General features: G+C 40.5%; 1 protein-coding gene across 2 annotated transcripts in view; it reads left to right on the forward strand.

The window, feature by feature from the left end:
* The window catches only part of gsna (gelsolin a), a 28,270-nt gene extending 13,949 nt beyond the window's left edge, over window positions 1–14,321 (forward strand). Inside the window, exons 5-17 of one of the 2 annotated variants that reach the window (XM_050053083.1) lie at window positions 38–187; window positions 266–355; window positions 518–650; window positions 1,029–1,333; window positions 1,455–1,588; window positions 3,509–3,599; window positions 3,803–3,829; window positions 7,792–7,962; window positions 9,903–10,077; window positions 11,904–12,025; window positions 12,243–12,320; window positions 12,408–12,468; window positions 13,443–14,321. In XM_050053083.1, the coding sequence (XP_049909040.1) occupies window positions 38–187; window positions 266–355; window positions 518–650; window positions 1,029–1,333; window positions 1,455–1,588; window positions 3,509–3,599; window positions 3,803–3,829; window positions 7,792–7,962; window positions 9,903–10,077; window positions 11,904–12,025; window positions 12,243–12,320; window positions 12,408–12,468; window positions 13,443–13,612 (1,707 nt within the window). In that variant the 3' untranslated portion in view covers window positions 13,613–14,321. The remainder of the gene's footprint in view (window positions 1–37; window positions 188–265; window positions 356–517; window positions 651–1,028; window positions 1,334–1,454; window positions 1,589–3,508; window positions 3,600–3,802; window positions 3,830–7,791; window positions 7,963–9,902; window positions 10,078–11,903; window positions 12,026–12,242; window positions 12,321–12,407; window positions 12,469–13,442) is intronic. The other variant, XM_050053084.1, reaches the window with a different exon arrangement.
* The last annotated feature ends 871 nt before the right edge of the window (window positions 14,322–15,192 follow it).

The following is a 15,192-nucleotide window of genomic DNA, read 5'->3' on the forward strand; positions in this document are numbered from 1 at the left end:
ACCTTCTTTGTGATCTGCTCTTCTTCTCGCTGTGCAGGAGATTTACCAGTGGTGCGGCTCCCAGAGCAACCGCTTTGAGAAGCTGAAGGCTACGCAGGTCGCCAAGGGTATCCGTGACAACGAGCGCAGCGGGAGGGCAAAGGTTTACCTCTGTGACGAGGGGATGGAGAGAGAGAAGATGATAGAGGTGAGAGCAGTACATTACGCCAACAAATAAAGTGTCAAATTGCCTTTGTTGTTAAAACAAAACTGCCTCTGTCCTCAGGTGCTGGGTGAAAAACCAGATCTGCCTGCCGGAACCTCTGATGACATCACGGCTGACGCTTCAAACAGGAAGATGGCCAAACTCTACAAGGTGAGAGAAGTGGGAACAGCCCAGACACGCAGGCTGTCTTTCTCTCTTAACTTCAAATAAATCTGTGAATTTATCTGGTTTTATTTAATTTACTTAATTGTCAGAAAAAGTGACACCTACTATTTCTAACCAGCCTCTCTCCTCCGTCGCCCCCTCCTGCAGGTGTCCAATGCCAGTGGAGACATGACCATCGCGCTGGTGGCAGCAGAAAATCCGTTTGCCCAGAGCGCCTTGGATTCCGGTGACTGCTTCATTCTGGACCATGGCACAGATGGCAAGATCTTCGTCTGGAAGGGTAAGTGCGGGGTGCTGCAGTGGATTCTCCATGTGTTCATTTAGCAGAGGGTCGCCCTGGTTCCCTCGACAAAAAGCCAATAGTCCATAAATCCAAACAGAGTCAAAAACCAAGAAATCAAACACAAGGAAAAAGGCTGGAGAGCACGGACACACAATGACAGTGACAATGATAATCTGGTAACTGAATGGGGGAAACACTGGGCTTAAAATACACAAGGGTTGATTACTAACGACACACTGGTTAGTTGAACGAGACACAGGTGAAACACATGAGGTAATTAACAAAAGCGGTAAAACTCAGGAAGTAAAAGAAACACTAAACACAATGAGAACACATTTCAGTTCTTACCTCTGCTATTTTTTCTCTCGCTTACAGGCAAAGACGCCAACATGGACGAGAGGAAGGAAGCCATGAAAGCAGCAGACGAGTTCATCAAGAAGATGGGTTACCCCAAACACACTCAGGTCCAGATCCTGCCAGAGATGGGCGAGACGCCGCTCTTCAAGCAGTTCTTCAAAAACTGGCGGGACAGAGATCAGACGGAGGGCTTGGGTGTGGCCTACATCGCCAACAGCATCGCCAAGATCGAGAAGGTGCCATTCGACGCTTCCACCCTGCACGACTCCGCTGCCATGGCTGCCCAGCACGGCATGGTGGATGAAGGCAACGGAGAGAAACAGGTGAGAGGACGGAGGCTGGACTTTTGTAGTAGCTTATACAACAGTGATGTCCTTTTGCTTTTAGAGGACACTATGGAAATTAAGGACAATAGTTCTGTAACATGTTGTTGTTTCTTGACAGATTTGGCGTATTGAGGGCAACGACAAGGTGCCAGTGGATCCATCCACATACGGACAGTTCTATGGAGGAGACAGCTACATCATCCTTTACAACTACAGACACGGAGGACGTCAGGGACACATTATCTACATGTGGTGAGAACACGAGAGACGAATGGTTTCATGGCATCGAATTATAAGAGCAAAATACAAACTGCCTGAGCCAGGTGAAAGCTGTCAGTCAGGAATTTTACCTTTTGAATCCGCTTAAAGTGTGAATATGAGACGCAGGATTTAATGATTGAGACGCTGCTGAGAGGTGACCGAACTCAATGCTGGAAATGTGCTCCTTATAATTCTGTAACAAAAGCATAGCGTCTATCAGACGTTAAAATCAACAGTGTCTGATTTGGAAGTTAAAGGTACCCTGTGGAGTTTTGACGACTAGTTCTGCTATGGAGCAAAGCACCAACAAAGGCAGGATAGAAGAAGACTGCAAGCAAGCAAACAAAATCTGAAAAACACTATGAGCTTTGGCGAGAAACACAAACACATTCTCACACCCAACTTGAATTGTCAAATACCAATGCTTGGGCAGTGACTCTACACGTCAAACTATGACGCTCTACGTACCTTCCAGCGTCAGTTTTGCAGACTCTGGGATGGTGTGTCAATTCTGCTTGTTACATTCACTGTGTCTTTTCAAGATACACTTACATTTTCACAGGACATGTACAGTTTCTGCTGATTAAAGAGGCATTTCACTGCTGGACAGATGTCTTTTTAATAAAACTAGGATGTCTATGCAGTAGAAAGACGCAAATACTTTTGAAATTGGTGCTAAAGAACCAAAGAGAGCAGAGAAAAAGGATGCTTTTGCTCAAGAGGGAGAAAACCTGCAACTACCAGAAAGCACAGCGTCGCACCAGACTAATAAATGCTCCTGTCGGTTTAAAACAATGGCGGCCGGCTGGCAAGAAACAATTTCAAACCCTCAAGTTAAACCGTACGCTAAAACATGTTTCTGAAAACATCTGAGGTGAGAAATAGGCAACTCGGTGACAAAATCGTGGTTTATATTCGATCAGCGCTGCCTAGTTTTACAGTCTGCTCTCAGTATGGTGCCCATTTCCTGTTCACAAATTCTCATTATTACAGCTAAACACGGCACTAAAACATGTTTCCAAAAACCCTGTAGGTGAGAAACAAGCAGTGCAGCAACATAATCTTGATATACAGTCGATCAGCACTGCCTGGTTTTACCAATTGATCCGATTTCTGTCCAAGTTTAAGAGAGCAAGAGAGACGGGCGGGTCTGTCTCTCGATCTGCTTGTGTACTCTTTGTGTCCAGGGTGGCGGCACTAGGGGCAGGCAACACAAAAAGTACAGCCTGTAGTTTGAGCAACAGCCCGGGAGCCAGTGAAACTCCGCTGGGTGACATAAATTACGTTGTTATGAGTTTGGCTGGGGAGCAAGGAGGGACATCTAGGCACAGGTTAGATCACAGTTCATTTGAACACACTACCCACATTGTTTTGATACAGAGCTGGTTGAAAATCGGCGAAGTTCCCTTTTAAATGCATATAGCGTCCTTTTCAAAATAAACTTATAACGTATGTTTACTTCCTTAGGTTTAGGCAGGAAGAGTACGTGGTTAGGTTTAGAAAAAAACATCATGGTTTGGCTTAAAATAAGTACGTCTGGTACTAACGTGATGTAATGTCACGTAACATACATCGTGAAATGAACAGCAGTCTCCTTGGTGAAAGTCTGGAGAATGTTTGATCCTCCCAACCTATGAGGATTTTTTTCTCTTTATACTTCAGCAGTTGCAAAGAGCGTCAAATAATGCAGCCGCCTGGTGCTAAAGGGTGCCTCAGTGTGTCGCTGTCTGACGCTGAGGGCCGCTGACCAAGCATCTGTATTTGACGAGTTCAGAGTGAGATCAGGCTGAAAACACTGAACACAAACAGAAACTTTGTTGACAAGAAAACTCCACAGGATTCCTATAAGACGTAATGAAAAGTAAAATACATTTCTTCAAGTGTAATTAATGCGCTCACATTGTCTCCCAGGCTGGGCAGTGACTCCAGTCAGGATGAGATCGGGACCTGTGCGATCCTCGGCTCTCAGCTGGATGATGAGCTCGGCGGTGGTCCTGTGCAGGTGACACATGCTGCTCCTTTAGTGGCTCTATGTTTGTATTCATCTCATCTGTCATGTTATTAAAGTCCCTGCTGCCCTCTGGCTTACTGAGCTCAGTCACCTCCTCTCTGACCTTTACCTCCTCTAACTCTGTCTCCTCTCCCTGACGTTCTCTCGCTGCTGCTTCTGTCCTCCTTGGTTTCCGACTTTTTCTATGTCTTCAGGTTGTTGGTGCTCCTATAACCACTCAGGTATTTTCCCTCCCTCCTGCTTCTCATCCTCCCAAAGTGACTCATGATTTTGTCCAGAGCCAGAGACAAAAGAAGCTGAATTTTCTTATTTTCTCACCTTCTAAAATAATATGAATATCTTGATTTTATGGTCTGTTGTCATATGTTTTTCTGGCTCCTTTAAGACTTAATGAATGTGATAATGAGTCGACACAAACAGGACATTCCAATGTGGATGTTGGTGGGAGGGTCCCTCCTCCTCTGTTGCCAACTCTGCCCGCTACTCATAAATAACAGCCCTGTTTCCAAACTCTACCCTGACCTGATGTTACAGCAACATCATGGTGTTTAGAGTCCTGGCTCTGAGCTCATGTGTGCCTTCATTCATTTCTGTGTTCTGCAGTCACACTTCACTTCTCATGTGTGTCTCCACTTTGCATGAACAACCCTCATGTTTGTGTTGTGTGTGTGTGTGTGTGTGCTGTGGCATGACACTGATGCGTCTGTGTGTGTTAGAGCAGTGGTTCCCGACTGGTCCAGCGATTAATTAAAGGTCCACACAGTTATGTATATTGAGCGTCATACTTGTGTTTGGCCACGTTGTTGAGCTAGTTTGCTGTCTCTGTTAAGTAGCTGTTATTCACTCACTCCAAAGCAGGAAACTGCACTTAAAAATAAAAGCATGTACCGGATATTCACTGTGCTTTGAAAATAAATTGTGTTTTTTACAAGCTTGACACATTCGCGAGTCACTTGCAGTCCATTCAGAATGGACCACGACTCACCAGTTGGGAACCACTGTGTTAAAGGATAGAGGAAGACTGGATCTCACTTGATTTGTCGAGCACAGACTGCAAAAGCCTTAAACTTTTGATATTCCTAAGCGGAATTTATACTTGTGCAGCAGACCCTACGCCGTAGCCTACACACGTGTCCTATGCTGTTGTGAGCGTTAATACTTGAGCGGTGGTGTGTCTGTGTCACTCTGCAGTTACACCTCCAAAACACTAGTCAATGTTGGGGTTTCTGTGAAGTGCTGTAAAGTTTAGTTGAATCAAAACACACATTAAACATGGCTTAAAAGCGATAATTTCAAAATCAAGTGCACAAATCAGCTTCACTATAACTCGCAGCATTCACAGACAAAGCACTTGTCTTTATCTGGACACATTTTCCCCACAAATACAACATGCTAATGTTATTAGCACAAGTATATGGCAATTTTCATTGTATAAATTAGCCTAGCACCTAGCAGAGATTTCCTCTACTCATATAAAACCAGGGACAACAGCAACATTAAACAAAGGTAACGTTACAAAATCTGGCTCCATTACAACTCACAAGGTTCACTGACAAAACAACTGTCTTATACTAAACATGTTTTCCAAACAAAAATAACATGCTAACGTTATTAGCACAAGCCTATGGCATTTTACATTGTATAAATTAGCCTAGCGACGAACGGAGATTTCCTCTGCTCATATGAAGCCAGGATAAATCACACACAAGACTTAAAATGCTATTTTTGTGGAGGCTTTATTGTCTTCACAATTTATTGTTTCTTATCTGTGAAGTACAGTAAATAAAAGCTTTGTTTCCACTGAGGGAAATGGTTTCAGCTTACAAAAATAGACAGGGGGGCTGTGTCGCCGCGACGTGTAGTTGAATTTCTGGAGAGGTGCATGTCAGGCTACGGCGTAGGCTCGCAGAAGTATAAATTCGGCCTCATGCAGATACAGAGCCTGTCCTTTACCATCAAGTGTTTGAATCCATCCAGTGTGGAAACGTCTGCAGATGTCACGTTTAGATTTTGCAGATGTGTCCATAGTCTCACTGTCAAAATAGAAAACAGCTGTCTTGCACACGTCTTGAAACTTTTGCATTCACAGTTTGTCAAATTTAACTTGACTTTAAAGGGATAGTTCAGATTTTTTAAAGTGGAGTAGTATGAAGTACTCATTAATAGTCAGTGTATTACTGACAGTAGATGTCGATCAGCACGCCCCCAGTTTGGAGATGCTGACAGGAGTACTGAAATGGAAGCTGAGGATTTTTTTTGTTGACGGAGTCAGCAGCAAAACAAATTTTAGCCACCTAAAAAAGTGTACGCTATACTGAGAATTTTGTTTTTACCTTGCTGCAGACAATTCTTTTCAACAGGGAAACAGTTAACAGATTCAGTTCCCCATCTATGCTCTCATCAAAGCCAGACTCCATTGACAAAAACAGAAATTTTAGCTTGCTGAACACGGGAGCTGCTGGTCTGCCTCGATCAATCAGTTAATTTGTGTTACTGTGTGACTCTGGTGAATTTGTCCTAACCTTTTTAAAACACCAAAGTCACACAGTAACACAAACAAACTATCTGATGGAGGCAGCAGTACACCAGCGGCTCCTGTGATCAGGGTTGTTAAAGTACTGCTTTTCTAAAAGGAGTCAGGCTTTGAAGAGAGCAATATAACAGTTTCTGTTCCCCCTCTGAAATCGCTGTCTGTGGCAAAACAAAGTGGTGAAAATATTTTTTATATAGGGTATATTTTAACTGATACTGACTTTTTTAGGTGGCTAAAATCTGTTTTGCTGCTGCCCCCCTCCACATCAGTATCAGGGTGTCTACAGATATAACCAAGTTAAATTTAGATTTAATTTAAGTCTTTAAATAAAGACTTTTTAAGACCTTTTTAATGCCACCTTAAATTAAATTTAAGACCAAACCTGCAATGGAAATACACATCATGTATCTATATATATGGAGACATTATTGCAGTAATGTGACCAAAAATATTTAAGACCCATCGAATTTGAATTTAAGACATTTTAAGACTTTTTAAGGACCTGTAGACACCCTGAGTACATCTCTTTGCTTCGGGGTTAGTACTCCAGCCTGCCTTTTCCAAACTGGGGACATGCCCACCAACATCTGCCGTGATAAGCTCTTCACACAACTCCACTTCAAAAGATCTAACTATCCCTTTAATGTACCATGCTACAGCTGGGTATGGTCTGACTGTTTTGTGATACTAACATTGAAACAGTATCTAAGTTTTGGTGCAGACACCAAAATGACACTATGAGGAATGTCGACAGGTTTTCTACAAAACCCACATTTAATCTAACAAAACAAATATCTCAATAAATGTCAAAGCACATGAAATTTGCCCCATAAGATTGTCTTAAAATCACCACCTATCTCAGAATAAGTATACAAGGTGAAGGTTAGGAATCCAAATAAATAGGAAATAAACTTTTTGAATCTGGCTGGTTTGATTCTTCGTGGTATAGCGGAAACTTGGTATTGAGGTTAAAGAGCCGAATAAAGACCACAACGACGCAGTATTTCCTGGAAATAGAGAGTTATACCATCAACCACAACATGCAACAAAAGTCAAATGTTCGATCAAACTGCAGAACACAAGAAAACACTAAAGCATGTCAGTTATGTGTATTCAACTTATGTATTTGTGCTCTCTGCTCTGGTCTGATAGTCTGTTGAGTTAAAAGCTAAATTAAGGGTTTGTGAAGAATATGCAAACATATTAGCAGCCAAAACAAGGACTCTGACAATTGTAAGTCAATGACAGTGGATGACACTTCCGTTCTCTCAGGTAAACTCAGGATTAGTATAATTAGTTGTGATAACTGATTTGGGAGAAAAACTAATGGCCATAAATATTTATGAGAAAGCTGCAGCCCAAAGAGACTCATAACAGTGTGTTAGAACTTACCTGCGTCATCACTTAGTGTCCTAATTCCTCAAGCCTCGACTCTCACCACCTTGTAGCACACATAGTGAAAACGTGGCTCAGCTCCGTGCTGCCATCTTGTGTCTGTAGTTGGGATTGCACAACAAAGGAAGATCTGTCTGATGTGATTTGGTCGCATCATCTCAGGATAAATGCATGAGGCATATCGAAGTACTATAAAAAACAAATTATCATCCTTGAGTTTTGCTGTTTTTTTTTATTTTGCTGTCTGTGCACCAGGTGAGGGTGATGCAGGGCAAAGAGCCAGCCCATCTGATGAGTCTGTTTGGAGGACAGCCCATGGTGGTGTACAAGGGAGGAACGTCCAGAGAAGGAGGTCAGTCCGCTCCCGCAGAGACTCGACTCTTCCAGGTGCGCTCCAACTCTGCAGGACACACCCGAGCTGTGGAGGTAAGAGAACATACATCATTCACTCTCTGACTTTAACACAGACACAGGTGATTTTAAATGATCAGACTGGTGATATTCAAAGTTCTCAAAGTCAACAAATGATGAAAAGACCAAATCCAACAATGAAATGATCCTACAAACATGTACTGTGTGTGTGCACAAAGCCTGATATATCTGATTCATGTGTGCCACAGTAAGAGAGCATAATGGATTCACTTCAGAGTTAACAAGATTATTAGAATTCTTAGAAAAGTTTATTATGGAAGAAATTCAGTTTCTCTGACGTAAAGATATACTCTAATTGAGACAAACAGAGCAGACTTTAGTTTTCCACAAACAATTTTCTAAAAATTCTGATATAATAATCTCATTGATTCGGAAAAGCAGGACAGTTTGTTTTTTCTCAAGTGAATACATAACACTGACGTACCGTAGATACAGATACAGAAATACTTTATTGATCCCTGGGATGAAATTGATATATTTTATAGTTGCACACATATATATAAATCATAAATATAAAAATAAATGCATCATGTTAATATGTAAAAATATAAAAATATGTGCATTATGCTAAATATGTAAAAAAAAATATAGAAATGTTATTCTAAGTATGTAAAAAAAGAAAACATGTGCATCATGTTAATATGTAAAAATATAAAAATATGTGCATTATGTTAATATGCAAAAAAATATAGAAATAAGTGTGTTGTGCCAAGTGTGTAAAAAAAAATCTGCATCATGTTAATATGCAAAAATATAAAAATATGTGCATTATGCTAAGTATATAAAAATATAAAAAAATATGTGCATTATGTTAATAAGTAAAAATCCGGAATATGTAAAAATACGAAATATGTGCATTATGTTAATAAGTAAAAATACAAAAATATGTGCATTATGTTAATCAGTACAAATACAAAAATATGGGCATTATGTTAATAAGTAAAAATACAAAAATATGTGCATTTTAATAATGTAAAAATATAAAAATATGTGAATTATGCTAAGAATGTAAAAATATAAAAATATGTACATTATGCTTTGACTGTAAAAAAAAATATATATATATAAAAAGTGCATTATGTCAGTAAGTAAAAATGTAAAAAAGAGTGCATTATGTAAAAATTTAAAAATATGTTAATTATGGTAAGTATGTAAAATTATAAAAATAAGTGTGTCATGCTACGTATGTAAAAAAAAAATATGTGCATCATGTTAAGTCTGTAAAATATATAAAAATTATGTTAATTATGGTATGTATTTAAAAATATAAAAATAAGTGTGTTATGCTAAACATGTAAAAATGAAAAAGTGCGTTATGGTAACTATGTAAAAATAAAAAAGTATGTAAAGTATGTAAAAATATAAAAAATATGTGCCTGATGCAAAAATGTACAGCACAATATAGAAATAGAAAAACAAGAAAGACAAGTAAGTTTAATATGTGCATCATATGTTAAATATACCTGTAAGGGTAGTGTAAGTTAGAATAAATTAGGATACTGACAAGAGTATCGCAGCAGTCCAATTAATGTAATAATTGTTGTACAGTCAAGACAGCGAGAAAACAAGCAGGTTGGCGTATGTGCAGTACAGAGCTCCACAAACTATTAAAAACCTATCAGTGAGCCACACTGTTACACTGAGAGACATGTTCCTTCGTTATCATGAACACACACCCATCCTGCTGCTGTAAATACTCACTGGGGAGAACCAAATGTGTATTAATCCGCAGCTGAAAATAGTCCCCAGCAAATGCACTATTTCCTCCTGTTTGAGCATTGTTTGCTAAAACCATAGTGTCCGGTTGTTTTGGGACATTAATGAGCCTATCCATTCTATAAAGTCATCTCACTCCATTAGTTGATTTCTTTATGCCATTATATTACATGTATGTTCTGCACATTTTAACTTACAATATCTCTGCTTCTATGTAGCTTGATGCAGCGTCCTCCAACCTGAACTCCAACGACGCCTTTATTCTGGTGACCCCTGGTGGCTCCTTCACGTGGGTGGGAGTGGGTGCCAGTGACACAGAGAAGCAGGGAGCTCAGCAGCTGTGTGACATCCTGGGAGTGTCGGCCTCTGAGCTGTCTGAGGGAGGAGAGACTGGTGAGGAAGCACCATGAACACAGAATAACAATTTCTCTTTTTCTTTTGTGCTTCTGGGTCAAACTGAAACCCAAAAACAGTTAGCGTGCTCCTGTGGCGGCTACAAACCGCAGTCAAGCTGCTTTAATGTGAAGTTAAATAGTTTTCATCTTGTATCTCAGCTAAAGCAAGTGCTTGTGTTCATCTATATTAAAACAAAGCAGGCCTGATTACATCAGCCCTTTAGATGTTATCAGTAATCTTGTGATTTGCTTTCAAGGCTCAAGAAGAAACTGGATTCTCTGCTAACAATTTCAAATAGAATACCTCGGGCTAAAACATAACAGAGTCAATTTTTTATATACACCCTGCTTCTGAGGACTGAGCTCAGTCGAGGGCTGCTCCAGACAACAGAGCAGAAATTCAACAGTTTATGTCTGTCTAGATTATAACCTTTCCTATTTAAGATTCATGCAGGATAATGAAACATGTTGGTTTTGTTTCAGGGAAAGTGGTGTGTAAAACAGTGTGTTACCTCTGACACTTACTATTGTACACATCATGAGTCATACTGATTAAAAAACGGGACATTTTGTACTTCTTTAAAGGGGTAGTCGGCTAATAGTCGTCATTTAGGGCCATTAGTCGACTAGTCGCCCGCATGTTTACAATATTAATTTAATTATTAAATGATATATTTTGGGCGGGGCAACACAATGGTTTGAGTTGAAGGTGTGAGAAAGAATAGTATCAGTAACATTGTTAACACTGTGCTACATTACAGAGAAATACAAAACCGTACTAATGAACCTTCATTAATATAGGCCTATATTTTATCTACAAGTGCACGTCACACACTGAGCGAGCCGCCTGTTAATGACGCTGTGGGCTAATGGGCATGTAGCTACTTCCATGTTTCAGATGATACGTCATGTTTGTAGTCGACCAATGAAGATGAGTTTACATATCACCTTGGGTTCGTCCTTCACCTTCTCAAAATGATCCCACACTTTGGATTTCCTGCCCGACATGTTATTAACTAGCCTGTGGAATAACCGCAGGTACCAGCCCTGGAAAGTAACCTGACTCCTGTCTGACTGCTGAGCGTGGACACTTCCTCTGTCTGTCCTTTCAAATTAAAGTCCCCCACGGTCCAGTCATACAGGTTTTGATTTATTTTGACAAGGTGCAGCTCCTAATAGAGTTTCAAGTTTGTTTTTTTTTTTTCTGTGACTAAGCGACCAATGAAATCTTGCCGACTAATGACCTTTCTGGTCAACTAATGTTTGGTCGACTATTAGGGAGCGGCCCTACAAACAACATCCACAAATCATACCACTACGCAGAAGGAAGCGTGCACATACACATGATGAGAAGTGTCTGCTAGTGAGTTAGCCATACCAACTTTATACGGTGGCATTTTGTCAGTGTCAACTTGTTCTTCTGGCCCTAAGTGGCCAAAACATCCATGAATGTGGCTTTGAGGCGATAGTTTGACATTTTGGGAAATATGCTAACAAATATCTGCTTTCTTGCTGAGAGTTAGGGGAGAAGATAATGTCACCGCTGTTCTGTGCTAAGCTAACTTAATTATCAGCTGGCTAGCTTTAAAATAATCAAGCACATGCCTCCCAAAAACCACAATGTATTCTTTTTATACAATGGAGATGCAATTTGTTCATAATTGAGCTTTAGTTCTGGTAGACATTTCTGTTAACCCTTCTGACAAAGCCAGACTAGCTGTTTCCAGTCTTGATGCTTAGCTAAGCTTCAACTATTGCTTGAAGCCCCTCAGATGTTCATATGCCTTCTTACTGTAACAACTTGTGTTTCTGTCCTTTTCACAGATCAGTTCTGGGAAGCTCTGGGAGGAAAGACAGAATATCGCACCTCCACCAGACTCAAGGACAAGATGGACGCTCACCCTCCCAGACTCTTCGCCTGCTCCAACAAGACTGGAAACTTCATCGTAAGTCTTTGGTTTGAGCTTCCTCTGCTGCTGCACTGCTTTAAACGATCATTACACAGCAGTGAACCCGTCTGGTAAACGGCACTGAGACAGTTGGAGTTTGAGATAAACACTGCTGAGTGCTTGAGAATTTGCCTTTCCAGAAATAATGTCCTGGCGCTTACTCTGGATAATCTGCAGCACTCACAGCTCCACTAAATCCTTCTCTTCTCTTCAGATTGAGGAGGTACCCGGGGAGATGACCCAGGACGACCTCGCCACTGATGATGTCATGATCCTGGACACCTGGGAGCAGGTAAAGAAAGACAGAGATTCAGAGTCACTGTGATGAAAGAAACAGATACGTAGAGTTTAATTTTTAACATAAAACTCCCATTTTTAGGTGTTTGTCTGGATCGGAAATGAGGCCCAAGAGGAAGAGAAGACTGAAGCCATGAAGTCTGGTAAGGACATCTCGGAAAATAGCTCAACATATAATTAAGATATGATATATATGAGAAAAGTCTTGAAGTCACAGGTGACTGCATTTAACAATAAGTCTCACACAACTAATACAAGCCTCATTTTCCAGTAGTAGGCTAAGTACTTCTTAAACAGACAGACCTTTCTTATTGGGAACTTCAAAGCCAAACTCCACTGACAAAAACAGTAATTCTACCTCACAGGAGCTGCTAATCTACCACTAGCTTCATCAATTAGTTTGTGTGTGTTATCATGTGAATTTGAAGAATCTGAACTGATCCTTTGAAACACCAAAGTCACACAAGAAATCAAACACACTAACTGATCAAGGCAGAAGCTGACCAGCAGCTCCTGTGTTCAGTGAGGTAAAATTACTGTGTTTGTCATTGGAGTCTGGCTTTGATAGTTTCACCCTTTGAAACCTGGAGCGACATCACTTTTCTTGTGCTGCTTTCAGACGCCTTTCGCAAATATTTAAACCTTTGAACCCTGAGTGAATTGGTTAGATTTCTTTCAAAAAAAAAATGGGGGAAAAGGGCAATAAGAAATTTGCTGAGAAATGTTCCACAGATTGCAAAAAAAATAAAATAGATTTAGAAATGTATTTTTTTTTAAATTGGGAAAAATAAAAAAGCTAGGGAAAAATTACATATATGTCAATAATTATTATTATTTTATTTTTAAATATATCTAGGTCACTTCCTTAGTTGTTTGTTGTTAACTCTTCTTTTTCTTTTCTTTAAATTAATTTTCTTGTTTTTTAATTTTCTCTTTTTAATTAACTTCTTGCTCATTTTTATGATCATTTCTCCTTTTGTTATTCATTGCCTTCTTCCAATAATTTTGTCAAACACAATATGTGCATTAGATTATTAAACGTGTTTCGAGGTCACTTACTGAGATAGCTCATAAGTTTGCACGTCTTTAAATTCAAGCCTTTCCTTGTCTTCCTCAGCGGTCCGTTACATCGAGACAGATCCCGCCAACAGAGACCCCCGGACGCCCATCGTCAAGATCAAGCAAAGCTTCGAGCCGCCCACCTTCACCGGCTGGTTCCTGGGCTGGGACCACGAGTACTGGACCAGCGACCCCCTGGAGCGTGCTATGGCTGATCTGGAGCTGTGAGATCTCCCCTGACTCTTCCTCTCTTCATCCCTCCCCATCAGCCCTGACCTTTGACCCCGCTGCTCCGCTACAAGCACTGAGCTCCAATCATAAGACTTTTTTAGCTGCCACTATACTCCCCCAAAACTTTTTTTACTTTGTGTTGTGTTGTGAGGGACACAGGTCGGCGAGGCGGTGTTTTAATTTAGTCTCAGCCAATAGCAATAGAGCTTTAACAGATACTCAGGCTTCCTGTAGGGTTTGTGCTAAATACACTCCGCTACTTTTATCCAAGTCAGTTTTTCACATTTATTTTATATGTTGACGATAAAACCTGTTCACTAGTGAAATGTAACGAGAAGTCTTGGTGTGCTGCAACATTGGAAAACTCACTGCCAAGAAAACACTGCTTATAAACAGCAATACAACCAATGCCTTAATCTTTTTTCCTCTAGTTTACAGTAAACCTGCTGTTTTTTAAAGTTACTGTTCCACTCCAAGGATGCCTTTATAGAGACGTCGTTTGCACCTTCAGTTTAGAAGCCTCTTATATTTATTGTTTTATAAGTTCCAGATTCACAGCCAGGAGAGCTTGTGTGACACTGCAATAGCCAACTTTACATGGGGAGCCAACGCTTTGCTGCTTTACAAACCAGTTACATCTTCTGTGACACTTTCAAAAGGTTTCCCTAAGCCTTGTTATCATTTCAATAAAACCAAATTAAACGTGGGGTGTTTCTTGTCTCTGCTTTTACGTACTCGCAACACTGATCTGAGAGAATACAAGTCAGATATTGTGGTAGCGCATAAAGATAGATGACAAAACACCTCTATCACCCCCTGGTGGCTGGCTGCAGTATAGCTCCATGTTAGCAGAGGGAACATGGGCCAAACTAAAAAGTCAAAGTGCACATTATAAATTAATTTTTCCTACAGATAATTTCTGTCAGTTAGGTAGTTTTTACATCAATGTGTTTTTGTGTTTCTTTTTCTGATATGTTTGATCTTAATTCATTATTTGAAGCTGTAAAAAAGGGTGTCTGTGTGCATGAGATCAGTGGCGCTGCTTTATGGTAAATGGACCTGTACGTGTACAGCGCCCATCTAGTCTTCTTACCACTCAAAGCACTTACACACTACATGTCACATTCACCCATTCATACACTGGTGGCCGAGGGTACCATACAAGGTTCCACTTGCAACTCAGTAACCATTCACATGCACTCACACCAATGGGAGCAATTTGGGGTTCAGTATCTTTCTCAAGGATACTTCCACATGCAGATTGGAGGAGCCAGGAATTGAACTGCTTATCTTCTGATAGTGAACGACCTCCTCTACCTCTGAGCCACAGCTGCTTTATTGGTCATACAGGTGTATGAGTGGGAACACGTTACAGAAGAGATTGCTACTTCATGGACCCTGGCTGCAAATGATGTCACCAGCACAAGAGGGCAACAGCTGCATCCAGAATATTTTGGCTTTATTATTGAACAGTGGGAGGAAGTGAGGATGCGTCATCCATCTTTATGTACACTTTATGATTCACACACAAGCGGCCACCGTTCACACCAGGGCAGTTCAAAGTGCTTCCCAGAGAA

This window comes from Epinephelus moara, chromosome 9 (genome assembly GCF_006386435.1).
Source record: "Epinephelus moara isolate mb chromosome 9, YSFRI_EMoa_1.0, whole genome shotgun sequence".
Taxonomy (NCBI): domain Eukaryota; kingdom Metazoa; phylum Chordata; class Actinopteri; order Perciformes; family Serranidae; genus Epinephelus; species Epinephelus moara.